At 41.6% G+C, this 13,908-nt stretch overlaps 1 protein-coding gene and 1 pseudogene across 3 annotated transcripts; one reads left to right on the top strand and one right to left on the bottom strand.

Annotated features, from left to right (window-relative positions):
- Nucleotides 1-3,087: 3,087 nt before the first annotated feature.
- Nucleotides 3,088-7,484, bottom strand: LOC131245629 (probable receptor-like protein kinase At2g42960). Of its 3 annotated transcripts, XM_058245214.1 has the most exons (9): nt 7,031-7,484; nt 6,388-6,442; nt 5,411-6,084; nt 5,194-5,298; nt 4,822-4,944; nt 4,511-4,681; nt 4,262-4,391; nt 3,765-3,974; nt 3,088-3,666 (listed from the first exon to the last, which is right to left on the bottom strand). In XM_058245214.1, the coding sequence occupies exons 2-9, from the start codon at nt 6,388-6,390 to the stop codon at nt 3,559-3,561; spliced, it is 1,524 nt and encodes a 507-aa protein (XP_058101197.1). In that variant the 5' UTR covers nt 6,391-6,442; nt 7,031-7,484; the 3' UTR covers nt 3,088-3,558. The 3 variants fall into 3 exon arrangements, with proteins under 3 accessions (XP_058101197.1, XP_058101199.1, XP_058101198.1); XM_058245216.1 differs by having other exon boundaries at nt 5,411-6,442; XM_058245215.1 differs by lacking the exon at nt 6,388-6,442.
- Nucleotides 7,485-13,002: 5,518 nt separating this feature from the next.
- Nucleotides 13,003-13,697, top strand: LOC131246969 (D-aminoacyl-tRNA deacylase-like; annotated as a pseudogene).
- Nucleotides 13,698-13,908: the final 211 nt, after the last annotated feature.

Below are 13,908 nucleotides of genomic sequence, written 5' to 3'. Positions count from 1 at the left end.
TTCGACCATCTTTTTTTTGCATATGAATTTAGAACAATAGAAATCAATGGCTTATACTGAACAATAGCTTACTTTGTATTTTAAAAAAATATGGACGGTGCAAAGCTAGGGACTATCTCAGCATGTGGGCCCCAGCGGTTGTTTCCACGCATTGGATCCTGAGCGGCCGCAGAGGCAAAACAAAGTCACTGTTATCCTGACTAGGGAATCTAACCACATACAGAGCATGCTTGTATCAGATCTGACCATTCGTTTGGCGTGCCCCTCCATGGATGGGCTGGAACCTAAAAAGTCACTTTGGTCCTATTATCCCACGTGTCCCATCAGAGGCATCAAAATGAATGGTTGAAAGGGGAAGTTGATGGATTAACCACCTTCGGTGGGCGACGATCTCAGCTAACGGTTAAGATCATCCAATCGGTCTCATCTTGAACCACGGTATGGACCATCTAATGGGGCCAGAAAATGAACGGCGTGCATCTTTTACACGCGTGCCATGCGCATTTAGACTTGCTCAAAAGAGGAAGAGAAGAGGCCGTGTTTCACGTGGCATATTTCTGGTGAGCTGGCTCATCCGTGTCCCGAAAAACAAGGTGACGCGGATCATGTGGTGTTGCCCAAACAACCCCCGGAAGCAGATTGCGTACTGAGTAAACTCTGTGGGGCCCACCGTGATTTATGTATTTTATCCACTCCGTCCATCTATTTTAATAGATAATTTTAGAGCTTAGAGCCAAAAAATGAAGGAAATCCGAACCTCAAGTGGACCAGACTACAGGAAACAGTGTGAATTGAACGTCTATCATTGAAAATTTCTTGGGGGCCACATAAGTTTTGGATGAAGATGATATTTTTGTTTTCCCTTAATCCATGTATTCGTGATCTTATGAACAGGTTGGATGAAAAATAAACATCACTGTGGGGCCTAGAAAGGTTTCAACGGTTAAAATCATTATTCCCACTATTTCCTGTGATGTGGTCCACTTGAGATTTGGATATGCTTCAATTTTGATCTCAACCACTAAAATGAGCTAGAAAAACGGATTGACGGCGTAGATAAACCATATATATTCACAGTGGGCCCAAAAGAGTTTACTCAGCACGATAAAAGCGTACCGCTCAGTTTGCAATTCGATTTCACCACTTCCATCGGTTGGCCGCGGATATCCTGCTTCGCAGGAAGTTACTGCGGACTGGCTAATGAACCTGGTCGGTGCTCCGTGGGCCCCACCATGATGTATGTTGTTTCATCCATGACGTCCCCATTCTTCCAGATCATTTTATGGTATGATACCGAAAAATGAGGTTGAACCAAATCTCAAGTGGACCACACAGTGTTGATTGAACGCACACCATTAAAAACTTCTTGGAGGCCACAAGTTTTGGATCAAAACTAAATTATTATTATTTTTTCCCTTCCTCCGAGTCTTTATGACCTAATCAATAGGTTAGATGTCAAAATAACCATTACAGTGGCCCTAGGAGGTTTTTAATGGTGGACATTAAATCAATACTGTTTTCCCATGGTGTGGTCCATCAGAGATTAGATCTATCTCAATTTTGGGATCAAGCCCTAAAATTATCTTTCAAAATGGATGGGCGGCGTGGATAAAACACATACATCAAACCGCGTGGCAGCATTACTAGTCAAACCGCGTCCCCAAACTGCGTCAAAAAAAAAAAAAAAAACATTGTCAGAGCAGCGGTCTCCATCCTACCGGAAACGGATTGGCTACTCCCCCTGACACCAGCCAATGGCTGGTGGTCGGTGCTATGTGGGCCCCACCATGATGTATTTGTTTCATTCATGCCATCCATCTATTTTTAGAGATCATTTTACAGTATGAGTACAAAATTGAGGTATATCCAAATCTCAAGTGGACCACATTACAGGAAACAGTGTTGAATGAAGGTCAACCATTAAAAACATTTTGGGGGCCATAAAAGTTTTGGATCAAGCTGATCTTTGTTTTTTCTCTTCATCTGGGCCTGTATGACCTAATCAACAGATTGGATGTCAAATAAACAGTATAGTGGGCCTTAGGAGGATTTTAATGATGGATATCCAATCACTTTTGTTTTCATGTGGTGTGGTCCACATGAGATTTATATCCCTCTCATTTTTGGCATCGTAATATAAAATGGTATTTAAAAATTGATGAACGGAATGGATGAAACACATACATCATGGTGGGGCCCACATAGCACCGACCACAGCCCCGGAGCTGGGGTCAGGGGAGTAGTCAATCCGTTTCCCATCCTACCACAACACATCCAGCTCACGGTACACGTGGCAAGCACATTCGATCGGGACTGTTGATTTAGTGGACTAGAACATGGATAGGCCTTATATCAAGAACAATGGGGAATAACCGGTAGCCATCCAATCAGTGGCCTGCAAGATGAACGGTTAAGAGGACCAGTCCACATCCAACCAGATAACCTCAGAATGAGTATAAAAGAGTCATCTAATCCCTCGGAGTTTTTGGATTATAGCAATCCATGGAGGTGGCCCACCACATCAACGGCCCCGATCACCACATGCATGTGCCATGTGTACTATATAGAGAAGTGCAACCATAGGCTGCATACTGCCATTTCTCTTCATGAAATATTCAATGACTGGTAAGTGTTATTAATTAGGTGGTCCCATGAAGGCCCACCGAAAACAGGCAGATGAAAATCAAACGGCCATGAGATGAGGTCCACCGAAAACAGCAAATGAAAATCAAACGGCCATGAGGCCCACCCCAACATCATGGTTTCAATATGAGTGTCTAACAACCTCATCATTCCTCAGAGGCACTCTCTTCCCAATACATCATTCCTCACATACATTCTCTTCCCATTTCCTAAAAAGAAAAAGAATGCAGGAACTGCATCCATGCACCTGAAAGGAAAAGCAATCAGTTCTTCTAATACTGTGGGCAGAGGAAAGGTAGAAAGCCAAAAAAAAAAAAGCAAGAGAGAGAGATTTTTACCATGGAACATACATCATTGTGTAGTAAGACAAGCAACCCATTGCACCAAAATGGTGAAAAAGAAGCGGTTCTGTAGAAAGACAAGCAACCCATTGCACCAAAATGGTGAAAAAGATGGGGTAAATAATCATTAAAATTCCTTACTAACCAAGACAGGAGTGAGTGGATGAGAAAGTGTAGTAAAAATGAGTGTTTTTGGCCACTCCAATAACAGTTAAAGAAATGAAAAACAAGGGAAAAAATAAAAAAAGAAAAAGATGGCAGATGCAGCAAATGCCCAACTCAACTCCTAGACAAATCTGTACAACAAAATGCAGCTTCTGGGTGTCAAAGGATTTTCAAAGAAGAGGGCATTTCTCAATGGCTGTTGATGCTTCGTGATTCGTAGCAAGGTGGGTCGTAGTCGATCAAACAGCCTAAAATCTGAAAGCCCATGACAAGAATCCTCATTTCAACCCATTTTAACCTGGTGGGCAATCGTTTGAACCATGAGTTTTGAAGTGTACTATGATCTTTCGATGGCTTTGTTTTTGTTGCATTGTAGGACTTTATCCATGAAACAGCCTCGCAGACCTCCCTAACTCTCGGATTTCTCCACCTTGATATCCATGTCCATGGGGTCCACATTATCCTTCATAGACTCAATTTCCATGCTCCCCATGTGACTCCTCCTGCTCCTCCGATCCTGCAAAAGATTTATACAAGTTGGATGATTACCCGAAAGGCCAGAATTAGAAAGGATATGCTAGGAAAGCAAATGGTTTCCATGTAAGAAATTGCCACCTCACGAAGCGGGAACTCGTCCGCTTCAAGCATTCGAACGACTTGGCCCATTTTCGGTCTTTTGTCCGAGTCAGGATCAACACATTTAAGTGCAATTAGAAGGGTGCGTTTTAGAGCCCGGTTTGTTGGTTTAGCTTCGAGGGTTGGGTCCACAACTTCCTCTGCCCTTCTACTCCCAACCATCGTTTTAAGCCACTCGACAAGATTCACCTGCCACAAGCATAACATTACATTCATTTTTTTTTTTTCAAAAAAAAAGAAAAAAAAGAAAGAAAAAGACGTACAAGATGATAAAATAACTAAGCTTTTTGTTATCTTCAGTGTATTAACTAAGCACCCATCTCATTGAGGCGTTTCTATGACATCGAAAACACTCAGAAAACACTAAAAAAGGAGAAGATAAAATTCCTAAAGATGCTCCACAACCAACTTCCAGTAAGCAGTCTACTCATATTTCTGTAACTACAATCGGTGGTCTGTTGAGCAAAGCAAGCTACCTCATTTGCAGGTCGACCGTAGTCCACAGGATCTCTACCAGTAACTGCTTCTAGCAAGAGTACACCAAAGCTGTAAATGTCGCTCTTCTCATTCAATAATCCGGTGTTTGCATATTCGGGCGCCACATACCTGAAATTGCATAAGAAAATCGACTTGAATAAGGTTTCAGAAAGGAAGAGAGAACGCAGAATGAAACTCATTTCTATCCTATAGACAGTAGGAAAAATAAGATTAAGGGAGTAGAGTACCCAAACGTTCCCATAACTCTTGTTGTTATATGGCTTTTTCCTGAACCCAAGAGCTTTGCCAAACCGAAATCAGAAACCTTGGCATTAAATTCCTGATCGAGCAAAATATTGCTTGATTTTATGTCTCGGTGAACGACTTTTGGTTCGATCGCTTCATGCAAATATGCGAGCCTGTGCGTCCCATTAAAAAAAAAAAAAAAACCATCAATATCTTGATATCATTAACCAACGAACTAGATTCTTTAAATCAATTAGATGAATGGCATAATTGGAATGTGAAAGGGCAATTCAAATAGGGGAGGCGGACTTACGCTTTCGCAGTGCCAAGGATAACCTTCATTCGGGCCTCCCAACTAAGGACACCATATTGACGCATAGCTCCATGAAGCCACTGCTCTAAATTGCCATTGTTCACATATTCATACACCAGCATCCTGTATCATCAGACCTACTGTTATAAGCTCACTGCAAAAGGGCTCATAAACCAATCCGCAAATGAGAAAGATCGAATCCTTACAAATACTTTCATTTTTTAAATATTGCATGAAGTTTTAGTTTCTTCATCTTTTACCATAACTCATTCTATCACATTAATATAGAAAACTGAATGTAATAATCTATCCTTGAAGAACATAACCCATCTATCACAAAATCAGATGTGGTTGAAGTGAAAGGGTCTTCACCTATGAATTCCTTCCACACAATAACCCAAAAGCCGCACCAGATTCTTGTGTCGGACATGGCCTATGGCTTCTACTTCCACTCTAAATTCCTTCTCCGCCTGACCCCTATAGAAACCCAAATCATGCAAATACATCAAACACCAAAGAGGAAGCATTCAAAATTTCACCACTAGGATCAGTTAGAAAGTAAACCAATTACATCAACGGCCAAACTTACAGATTGTTGAGGAGCTTCTTGACAGCAACTTCAGCTCCATTTATGAGCCGCCCCTTATAAACAACCCCATATCCACCTTCCCCAAGCACGTTCTCCTTTGAGAAACGGCTGGTTGCGAACTCTAGATCCCTCAAAGTAAACCAATGGCCCCATCCAAGGTGCGAGAATTCAGGCAGACCAACTAATGGTGATGCAGTCACAAGCCCATGTGAAGAAGACGGCTTTCGAATGTTACCAGTCCCCGAGCTTACTTCGTCCCCTGAATGCGAGCTACCACACCTGTCGTGCTGATGAGCAGAGCCGCATTGGCTGACATTTTCACCATCACTAGATTTACTCATACCCAAATGTACAAGCATCTTCTCTGAATGCTTCTCGAACGATTTATCTTGCACACTACCAAGAGCACCTTCACAATCCTCAGAATTATGAGATAAGAAGTTGGATCCCACTCTGTCAACTTTGATCTCCTTCGAGACGTTCGGAATTTGGGAGAGCGGGAACTTGTCATGGGCCCTCCTTGATTTCCTCCGAGACATGACCCATATGGATAAGAGAAAGAGTATCAACACAATGAATGCTCCCACACAGATGCCAATCACAACCCACAGTTTCAGCCCAAAAAACGACGTCTTTTTCGATAGTTCAGCATTAAGGGAGTCAGAAGATGACATCTATGATAGACAAGAGAACATGTATTATTGTTCACAATCGATCTTTTAATCACATGCACTAAGAATCCATCTACTTCAACATGGAATTTGAAGAAGATTGAAAGAATGTCGCTTAGTTAGCAAGCAATAACACACTATCCACAAAGAGATAAACAATTGGGATTACTTAGAAACTGTTTAAAGATATCAGGATGCTAAACATACATCTAATTTCCTATGAAATTTTGAAAATGACAACCAAAAAACCCAAGCTTCTGACATTTCCAATTTTTAGTTAATTTTCCACATAAAAATGCACATGACCATGTATCTTGATTTTAGTCCGGCCGCTCGAGAGATGCAGCTCCAAACTTCAAGCCTGCAAATCATGTTTTACAACTAATAAAACCCACAATAAATCAGTAATTTCATTCCCTTTGCAACAAAAGCATGCCTATCTTTATTCAACTTCCCATACAATAAAGAGCATCATCAACATGCATTATTTTTATTTTTATTTTTTGTAATCTTCCATCCTCAAAAAGACCATAGCTAGTTTCGCGCATTGCATTTAATAGAAAAAAGAAAAAGAAGACAAAAACCTTCAATTACCCTCACCATCATAACCCCTAGTATGGAAAAGCAAGAAACAGAGAAAATAAAGTAAAATATCATCTGTTTGGAGAAGAAGCTGCATTTAACAGTTCGTTGGAAGATCAATGAAACCAAAGCAAATCCTACCTTTATTTTTTCCAGTAATTCAAATCGAGAAAAACCCATTTGCCATTTTACTCATTCTAATGAATTGCTCATTGTAACTTCTTCATTCAGCAAACATACGCATATGATTATTATTATTATTTTTTTGAAAAAAAAATCAACTCAGAAAACATATCCCCCTCGCTCCAAATCATCCATCCAAGAAAAAAAAAATCATTAAAAAAAGAAAGAAAAGAAAATAACATACCTTTTTGGTGATTCAACCCTCTTAGAGTCTTAAATCTCTTGATCTTCTCTCCACCCAATAAACTATTTGCAAAAAAAAAAAAAAAACCAACAAGCAAAAACCTCTGGTTTCACCTAACAGAATCAAGGAGAGTAGAGCTGTGCAAGCCTCAAATAACCCAACCCACCAAAACCCAAAACCCCAAAAACAACATTGCAGAAGAGTAGTTTAGAAGCAGAAGTTTGACAGATGTGGGCCAAAAACTGTTAAAAAAAAAAAACCTTTCACACAAAGGAAAGAAAGCAGGGGAGATCCAGTTCTTGAGGATTTGAGCGGAAATTAAAAGCAAAAAGAAAGATGAGTGATGAAATGGTTGGTGGGTTTTTTGAGTGGATGAGAAGGACACCATGAAAGTACAGGAAGAAGCTTGGTTTGCAACGGAGGAAAATCAGGGAGAGAGAGAAAGAAGTGAAAGGAAAGCAAGAAGAGGAGACAGCTTGCATTTATAGCTGGAGTCAAAATTAGCAAAATAGTAAAAATAGGTAGCCCGCGGACTACTGAATTGAACCGTAGCCCACCAATTGGGCCGTGCTGCTCGCGCCTAAAATCAGCTAGCTAGTGTCAAAGCTCTATGGGCCCAACATGATGTATGTTTTTACCCACACCGTCCATCCATTTTTCCGACTCATTTTATGAAAATATTCAAAAAATGAGACAGAAACAAAGCTAAAATGGACCACACAAAGGGAAAATGTAGGAATTAAACACTTACCATTGAAAACCTCTCCAGCGCCACAGAAGTTTTGGATCAAGCTAATATTTTTATTTTCCCTTTATCCAGGTCTGTGTGACCTTATGAACAGGTTGGATGACAAATTAATATTACTATGGGCCTTGAGAATGTTGAAATGGTGGACGTCATCATCCCTATTTTTTTGTGGTGTGTTACACTTAGCCTTTGGATATTCTTCAATTTTGGTCTCATGACTTAAAATGAGCTGGTAAAAGGGATGGACGGCATGGATACAACACATGCATCATGCTGGGTCCTACAGAGCTTTGACACCAGCAAAACCACCTCCGGCCACGTGGTTCAGTGTCAGACCCACTTGAGGAGTAAGTGAACCATGGAATGCGCCTTTTCTGCTAAAATGAATCTCAACCGTTGGAAAATGAATTAGTATTGGACCACCTATCATTTATCTGTCCATAAATCGAATTGTAGGACCGCTTGTAGCAAGTCGTACTTTGGATGGCACCTGCTCATTATCAGATCTACCCTTGAGCGGTGCTGATCGCCCATTAGGCGGATGTGCTTACTAGAGGGCTACGTATTCAATCTAGTCCGCGGACTACAATACCAAGTCTCTGGTAAAAGTGGAAGGATGGCGGAGAAGAGGATGTGAATATAGTAACCTTGATTTTCCATAGGATAGAGGTGAGTAAGATGATCCGGACCGTTGATAAGAGGGTCCCAAAAGAGATTGATCATGCATCTAAAGTAGTTGCTAATAGGAAAATCTTAACCGTTCAATTGGTCCCGGTGCTTAATATACTCCCATCATAAATCGACAGTTGGATCTACCAATCTGATAGATTTCTTCAAGCATGCTCCATCCACAGCGCGGCCATAAGATCAACGGTCTGAATCGCTGAACCTTGGGCCCCACTATTAGAAACTGAAAATTCAAGCGTCTGTGCGGATCCTCCAGTCTCGAGGATCCTTTGTTCCGCTGCGGTTTCGTCTTTCCGAAGATATTCGCAGGATCCTCGAATTTTCAGCTCGTGTGAGTAGAGTAAGTTATTCAGTGATCCAGACCGTTGGTTAGATGGTCCCACTGCAGATGTACGATTTCCTAAAAGACCCCTCTATTTAGAAGTCTATACTCGATCAATCATATCCTGAAAACGTACCAAGAGCAGATGGGAAGGAGTATCCGGTCAGGGATATTGTAGTCGAATGGTCCATCTTCTCTGTGGCCCACCAGACCAATGGTCTGGATATTTGGATAGCTGAACCCTGGTCCAACTAGAGCACACTGGACGCGGGTTGTGTACTAAGTCGCTTACAACCCTTTGCAGCAGTGCCAAGACTATTGGGCCCATATATGTGTTTTATAAATTTCTGCTCGCTGTCGTAATCTCGTTAGTTGCAATTTAATTGGGCCATATCATCATACAACACATCAAATGTATTAGTGTTAATCAAATGAGTGATGACGAAGCAAGATTTATTGCAATTTAACTGGGCCACATTATCAAACACTACCTTAAACACAACTATGTTGACCGCGTCACCATATCATCACACATCACATTAAATTGAATAACAATATTAGCCACATCATTGGTGTGGATCCATCATGAAGTTGTTACAATTTAATTGGGCCACGTTAATCATACATGCGCCGTATTAAATATGACAATGTTGCATTAACAATGTTGTGGATCAATCACAGTGTAGAAAATAGTATTTTTCTACTTATAATAAATAAAACATGTTATACATATGTTATTATAACTTATTTAAATACCCGACTAAAATTGAGCTCAAGTAAACCACACCACAAGAAATTATAGGAGTTGATCATTTAGGGCCCGTTTGGCCAGACCGATCCAATATCAGAAGGGATGTGATCACAATATTTGAAAATATGTATGACAAGCCTAACAGACCGGTAAACTTGTCCCAAGATAAAAGCAATCTCATGGATCTTAAAACAATCCATTGACATCAGCATCATTATCTTAAATTTGATCCCATCCGTTGGTTGGCCGGATTGGAAGGTAAAATCCCAGGATATGCCGGGCCTGCCAAACAAACCCAGTGAACTTGTCCCAAGATATAGCAATCCCGTGGATCTTAAACTAATCTCATGGGATTGGCCAGCCCAACAGGTCCTTATGGTTGAAAACTTTTTAAGTTATTGGTGTAGAATTATTCGATTTCCTTCCTATAAGTTAATTTGACTTTTTGAGCAAGTTAGATGAGAAATAAACATCACGGTGGGCCTAAGAAGGTTTCTAATTCGGGGCTCACGCCAAAACATGAGCCAGTCTTCACGCTGGGTAGAAGGTGATCAGCGACTCTCCACGATTTCGAGTCCGAGAATGCTAGGTAGGAGAGAGAAAATTGTCAACCGAAAAAGACAAATCTTTCATATCTATATCGTGGGTTAGGTTAAGGAATTTAACAAGAATTCCCCTGGTTAGGGGTATATTTACGAAACTACCACTAACTGTACCGTGATCCAAAGCTCTGTTTCCGGTGGTGTCGCCCACTTGAGATTTGTAGCGAAACTGATGTACGGTGTAGAAATGACACCGACATCTCGGTGGGCCCCACAAGCTTTTGGGTGCAGGACCGGCCTAGGACCCGGATTGCGTCCTACCCTTGCTCGTCTCTAGCCCCGAACGGGCAGTTATGTGGGTGGGGCAACCGTGATGTATCTATTTATCCAAGCCGTTCATCTCTTTTCTCGTATCATTTTAAGGCATGAGCACAAAAATAACGCAGATTCAACGCTCAAGAGTACCACAACAAGTAATAAGCTTGGTTGCATTAAATGCACAAAATATTAAATGTCAGTTAAGTTACGTTAAATGAAAGAGTCATATGTGGTGTCGTCCATTTGAGAGTTGGATTGCCTTTTTTGGTGTTAATGCCGTAAAATGACATGAAAAAAGTCATGAACGGCTTGGATAAACGGATACATCACGGTCGGCCTGCCTACGGAACTGCCCGTTCGGGGCTAGAGGCGGGCGGGGTTAGGGCGCAATCCGCGCCCTCCGGGATGGACTCGTGCCGGTTCTCCACCGTTTAAAAAATAGTGGCGACTCATATTCTTCGCATGAGACGCTGATGTACAGCTAAGACCATTCAAATTGTGGGTCTCATCTTTTATAGACCATATATCTAAAACTACGATAAATAAGCAATCCTAGCCATCCAATTAATATATATTAAATGAATGTTAAAAGTAACCCAGCCAGAAATCCAGATTCGACCTGAAAAATAAGATAGTTAATATGATCTTCTCGTGCAAATTCTATTTCACGCTCCATCGACACTTTGATTGGAGATCTGAACGGTCAGGATTTCCCTGCAACTATTCCATGTGTATGTTTGACGATTCACCACCATTTTTCAAATGGCGCAGAACTAACAAAGCAGACATCTTGATATCTACACCCATCCTTATCATAGCTCGCCCTCTCTTTTTATGATTTTGGAAATTCTACAGTGCATTTTGGCTATCGCTTTACCAAAGTTGAAAAGATAGGGCGTGTCTATCAATCAAGCGGAAAATAGTAGCCTCCCTTTCATTAGAACTTTATACTACACGACCGGCGTACTTGCACAGTTACACGCCGATCTTCAGTTCCTACGTTTGGGGCCTATGGTCCGATAATCTTGATGTTTGGTCTGTTTGATTCTTCATGGATGAACGATTCCCCAAAAACCATCCTAGATAGAGCAATATTAACTGTTGAATTTGTGGGCTACAGATAAATGGGTGAGAAGAGATGAAACAATCGTCCACATTCAAACAAAATTTGTGGCTGGGATCTTCCCATCCGGTAGATTATTAGAGATGGCGGGCAAAAGAGTAATATTTTGTTGTAACGGCTCTTAAAGGTAACTTTGGTGGATGTCGATGGAGAAAGTAACGGGGTTTGTAGTTTGTACAACTGTGCAAGTGGGTCCCATGCTCACTGATCAGGCGATTGGTCGGCTGGGAGTTTCGGATTAGGTACTGCCCCAACCAGGACCTATCTCCTATCTCCAGACGGAGGGTCCTGTCAGGGATGATGTGTATGTTTTATCCACGCAGTCCATTCGTTTGAGAAATCGTTTCAGAGAATGAGACAAAAAGAGGTAGATTGAAGGCTCAAATGGGTCACACCACATGAAGCAATGGGGATTGAATTCCTACATTTGAAAACTTACAGGGATCACCGTAATGTTTGTTTGCCAACCAAGCTGTTCGTAAGTTCACGTTAACTTATATTATGCCCTCAAGAGGTTTTCAACAGTAAGATTTCAATCCTCAATACTACATAGGTAGTTCGCTTGAGTCTTTGATATGCCTCTTTTTAAGGATCATTCTCTAAGGGCATGTTTGGACAGGCCCATCCCAATGGGATTGGATTGTATTAGGGTGGATGGCAGGTAACGATGGCTGTGTAAGTAGATTGCCATGGGATTGCTATATCCAGGGAATCTATCACCCAGTATGTTTGGCCTGCCTGGCCAATCCCAGGATTACGCCCGGCCAATCCCTTGTAATCCGTCCACCCAAACATGTCCCAGGCAAAATAGATGGGATTACGAGGGATTGGGTGGGTTTCAAGGTAATGATGGTGATGTCAGTGGATTGCTGGCAATCCCATAGAATTGCTCCAATCCATGCAGAAGTTCAACGTGCCTGTTTGGCACGCCCAGCCAATCCCGGGATTGCTCCTTCCAATCCCTTCCAATACAATCTAATCCCATCTAGTCTGCCCAGCCAAACAGGCCCTAAAATGATTTGTTAAAATGGATGGACAACGTGAGCCGTGCAGATCCCTCCCATGTAACACCCTAGTACTTTTATACTCGGTTATTAGATGTTCTCCTAGTGTTACCAGTAAATCTCGATTGAATAGGTAATCATGCATGCCTATATGCGTGTATGCTGGAAGACTTAGGGATCGCGAGTCGAAACTTAAAACTAAAAACCTAGAACTTTGCTAAACAACCACTTTCTCTAAAAGCTGGAGCCGTTAGAAGATGGCGTATTATATCAATGGACTTTAACACTCCACCACGTGTGGGGTGGAACTTTGCACGAGAACATACAAAGGGTGGAGGGATACTAACACCATACACTGGCTGGATTTCCTAGTCCCTAGGTTGGACTTGAATTTTATGGTCCCCTATGGGAGAATATATTATGGAAGCATAATTGTTGCTACCAGAATTTGAACACTTGACCTTCCATTTTGATACCATGTCCGGCATCTTCTCACGAACAAGTGGGGAGAGAGAGAGAGAGGTGACACTTGTGGTGGCAACGATTGTCGATTTAGCTTCCATCGGACCCGGCTTCGACACTGACATACCAAGTTTTGCAAATGGAGATGTGATGCTATTAAAGCATGATAACAGTATCGTTGAGGAGGATAACCTTTATAAGTGTTTGGAGGATGCGACTGGCGAGGTCATGGATGAAGTTATATTTCTCAGTAGGCACACTGCAGTTTTGAATCGCCCTGCACTCATAGTTCATCCAATTGGTGTAACCCATTTATTTAAAGATGAGATTCTGCCTGCTGGTGGACAACCTGGATGGGTAGGACCATGGTTGAGGCTCTTGAAGACGATTTCTAAAACACATAATCTGACTCTTGTATTTAAGGTTATGTTAGAGGCAACTCATCATGGACCTATAGTTAATTCTCCCATCATGTTTATAGAGATTGGTAGCATGGAAGAGTATTGGAAGAGGCATGATGTTGCTCGGGTTGTAGCTCTATTACTATGGGAAGGCCTTGGACTAGTAGGTGGTGATGGTGTAGGAAATTGGCATGGAAATAGTGAGAGAAATAAGGTCTTACTTGGAATTTGAGGTGGTCATTATACATACCTAGACACATAGACATTGTTATGGAGGATGGTGTATCAATGTATATCAAGGGACTCTAACACTCTCCTGCATTTTGCACAGGAACATACTAAGGGTGAAGGGACACACAACTCACACCATAATGCCCTGTGGGAGAATATATTAGGGAGGCATATTTACTACTCCTAGGATTCGAACACAAGACCTTCCATTCTGATACGGTGTCATACAACTACTTGTTCTAAAAGCTCAAGCTATTAGAGGATGGTGTATCAATGTATGTTGATGGAC

This window comes from Magnolia sinica, chromosome 5 (assembly GCF_029962835.1).
Source record: "Magnolia sinica isolate HGM2019 chromosome 5, MsV1, whole genome shotgun sequence".
NCBI classification, from domain to species: domain Eukaryota; kingdom Viridiplantae; phylum Streptophyta; class Magnoliopsida; order Magnoliales; family Magnoliaceae; genus Magnolia; species Magnolia sinica.
Note: the sequence above shows the minus strand (reverse complement) of the source record. Positions and strands in the feature narration are given on the sequence as shown.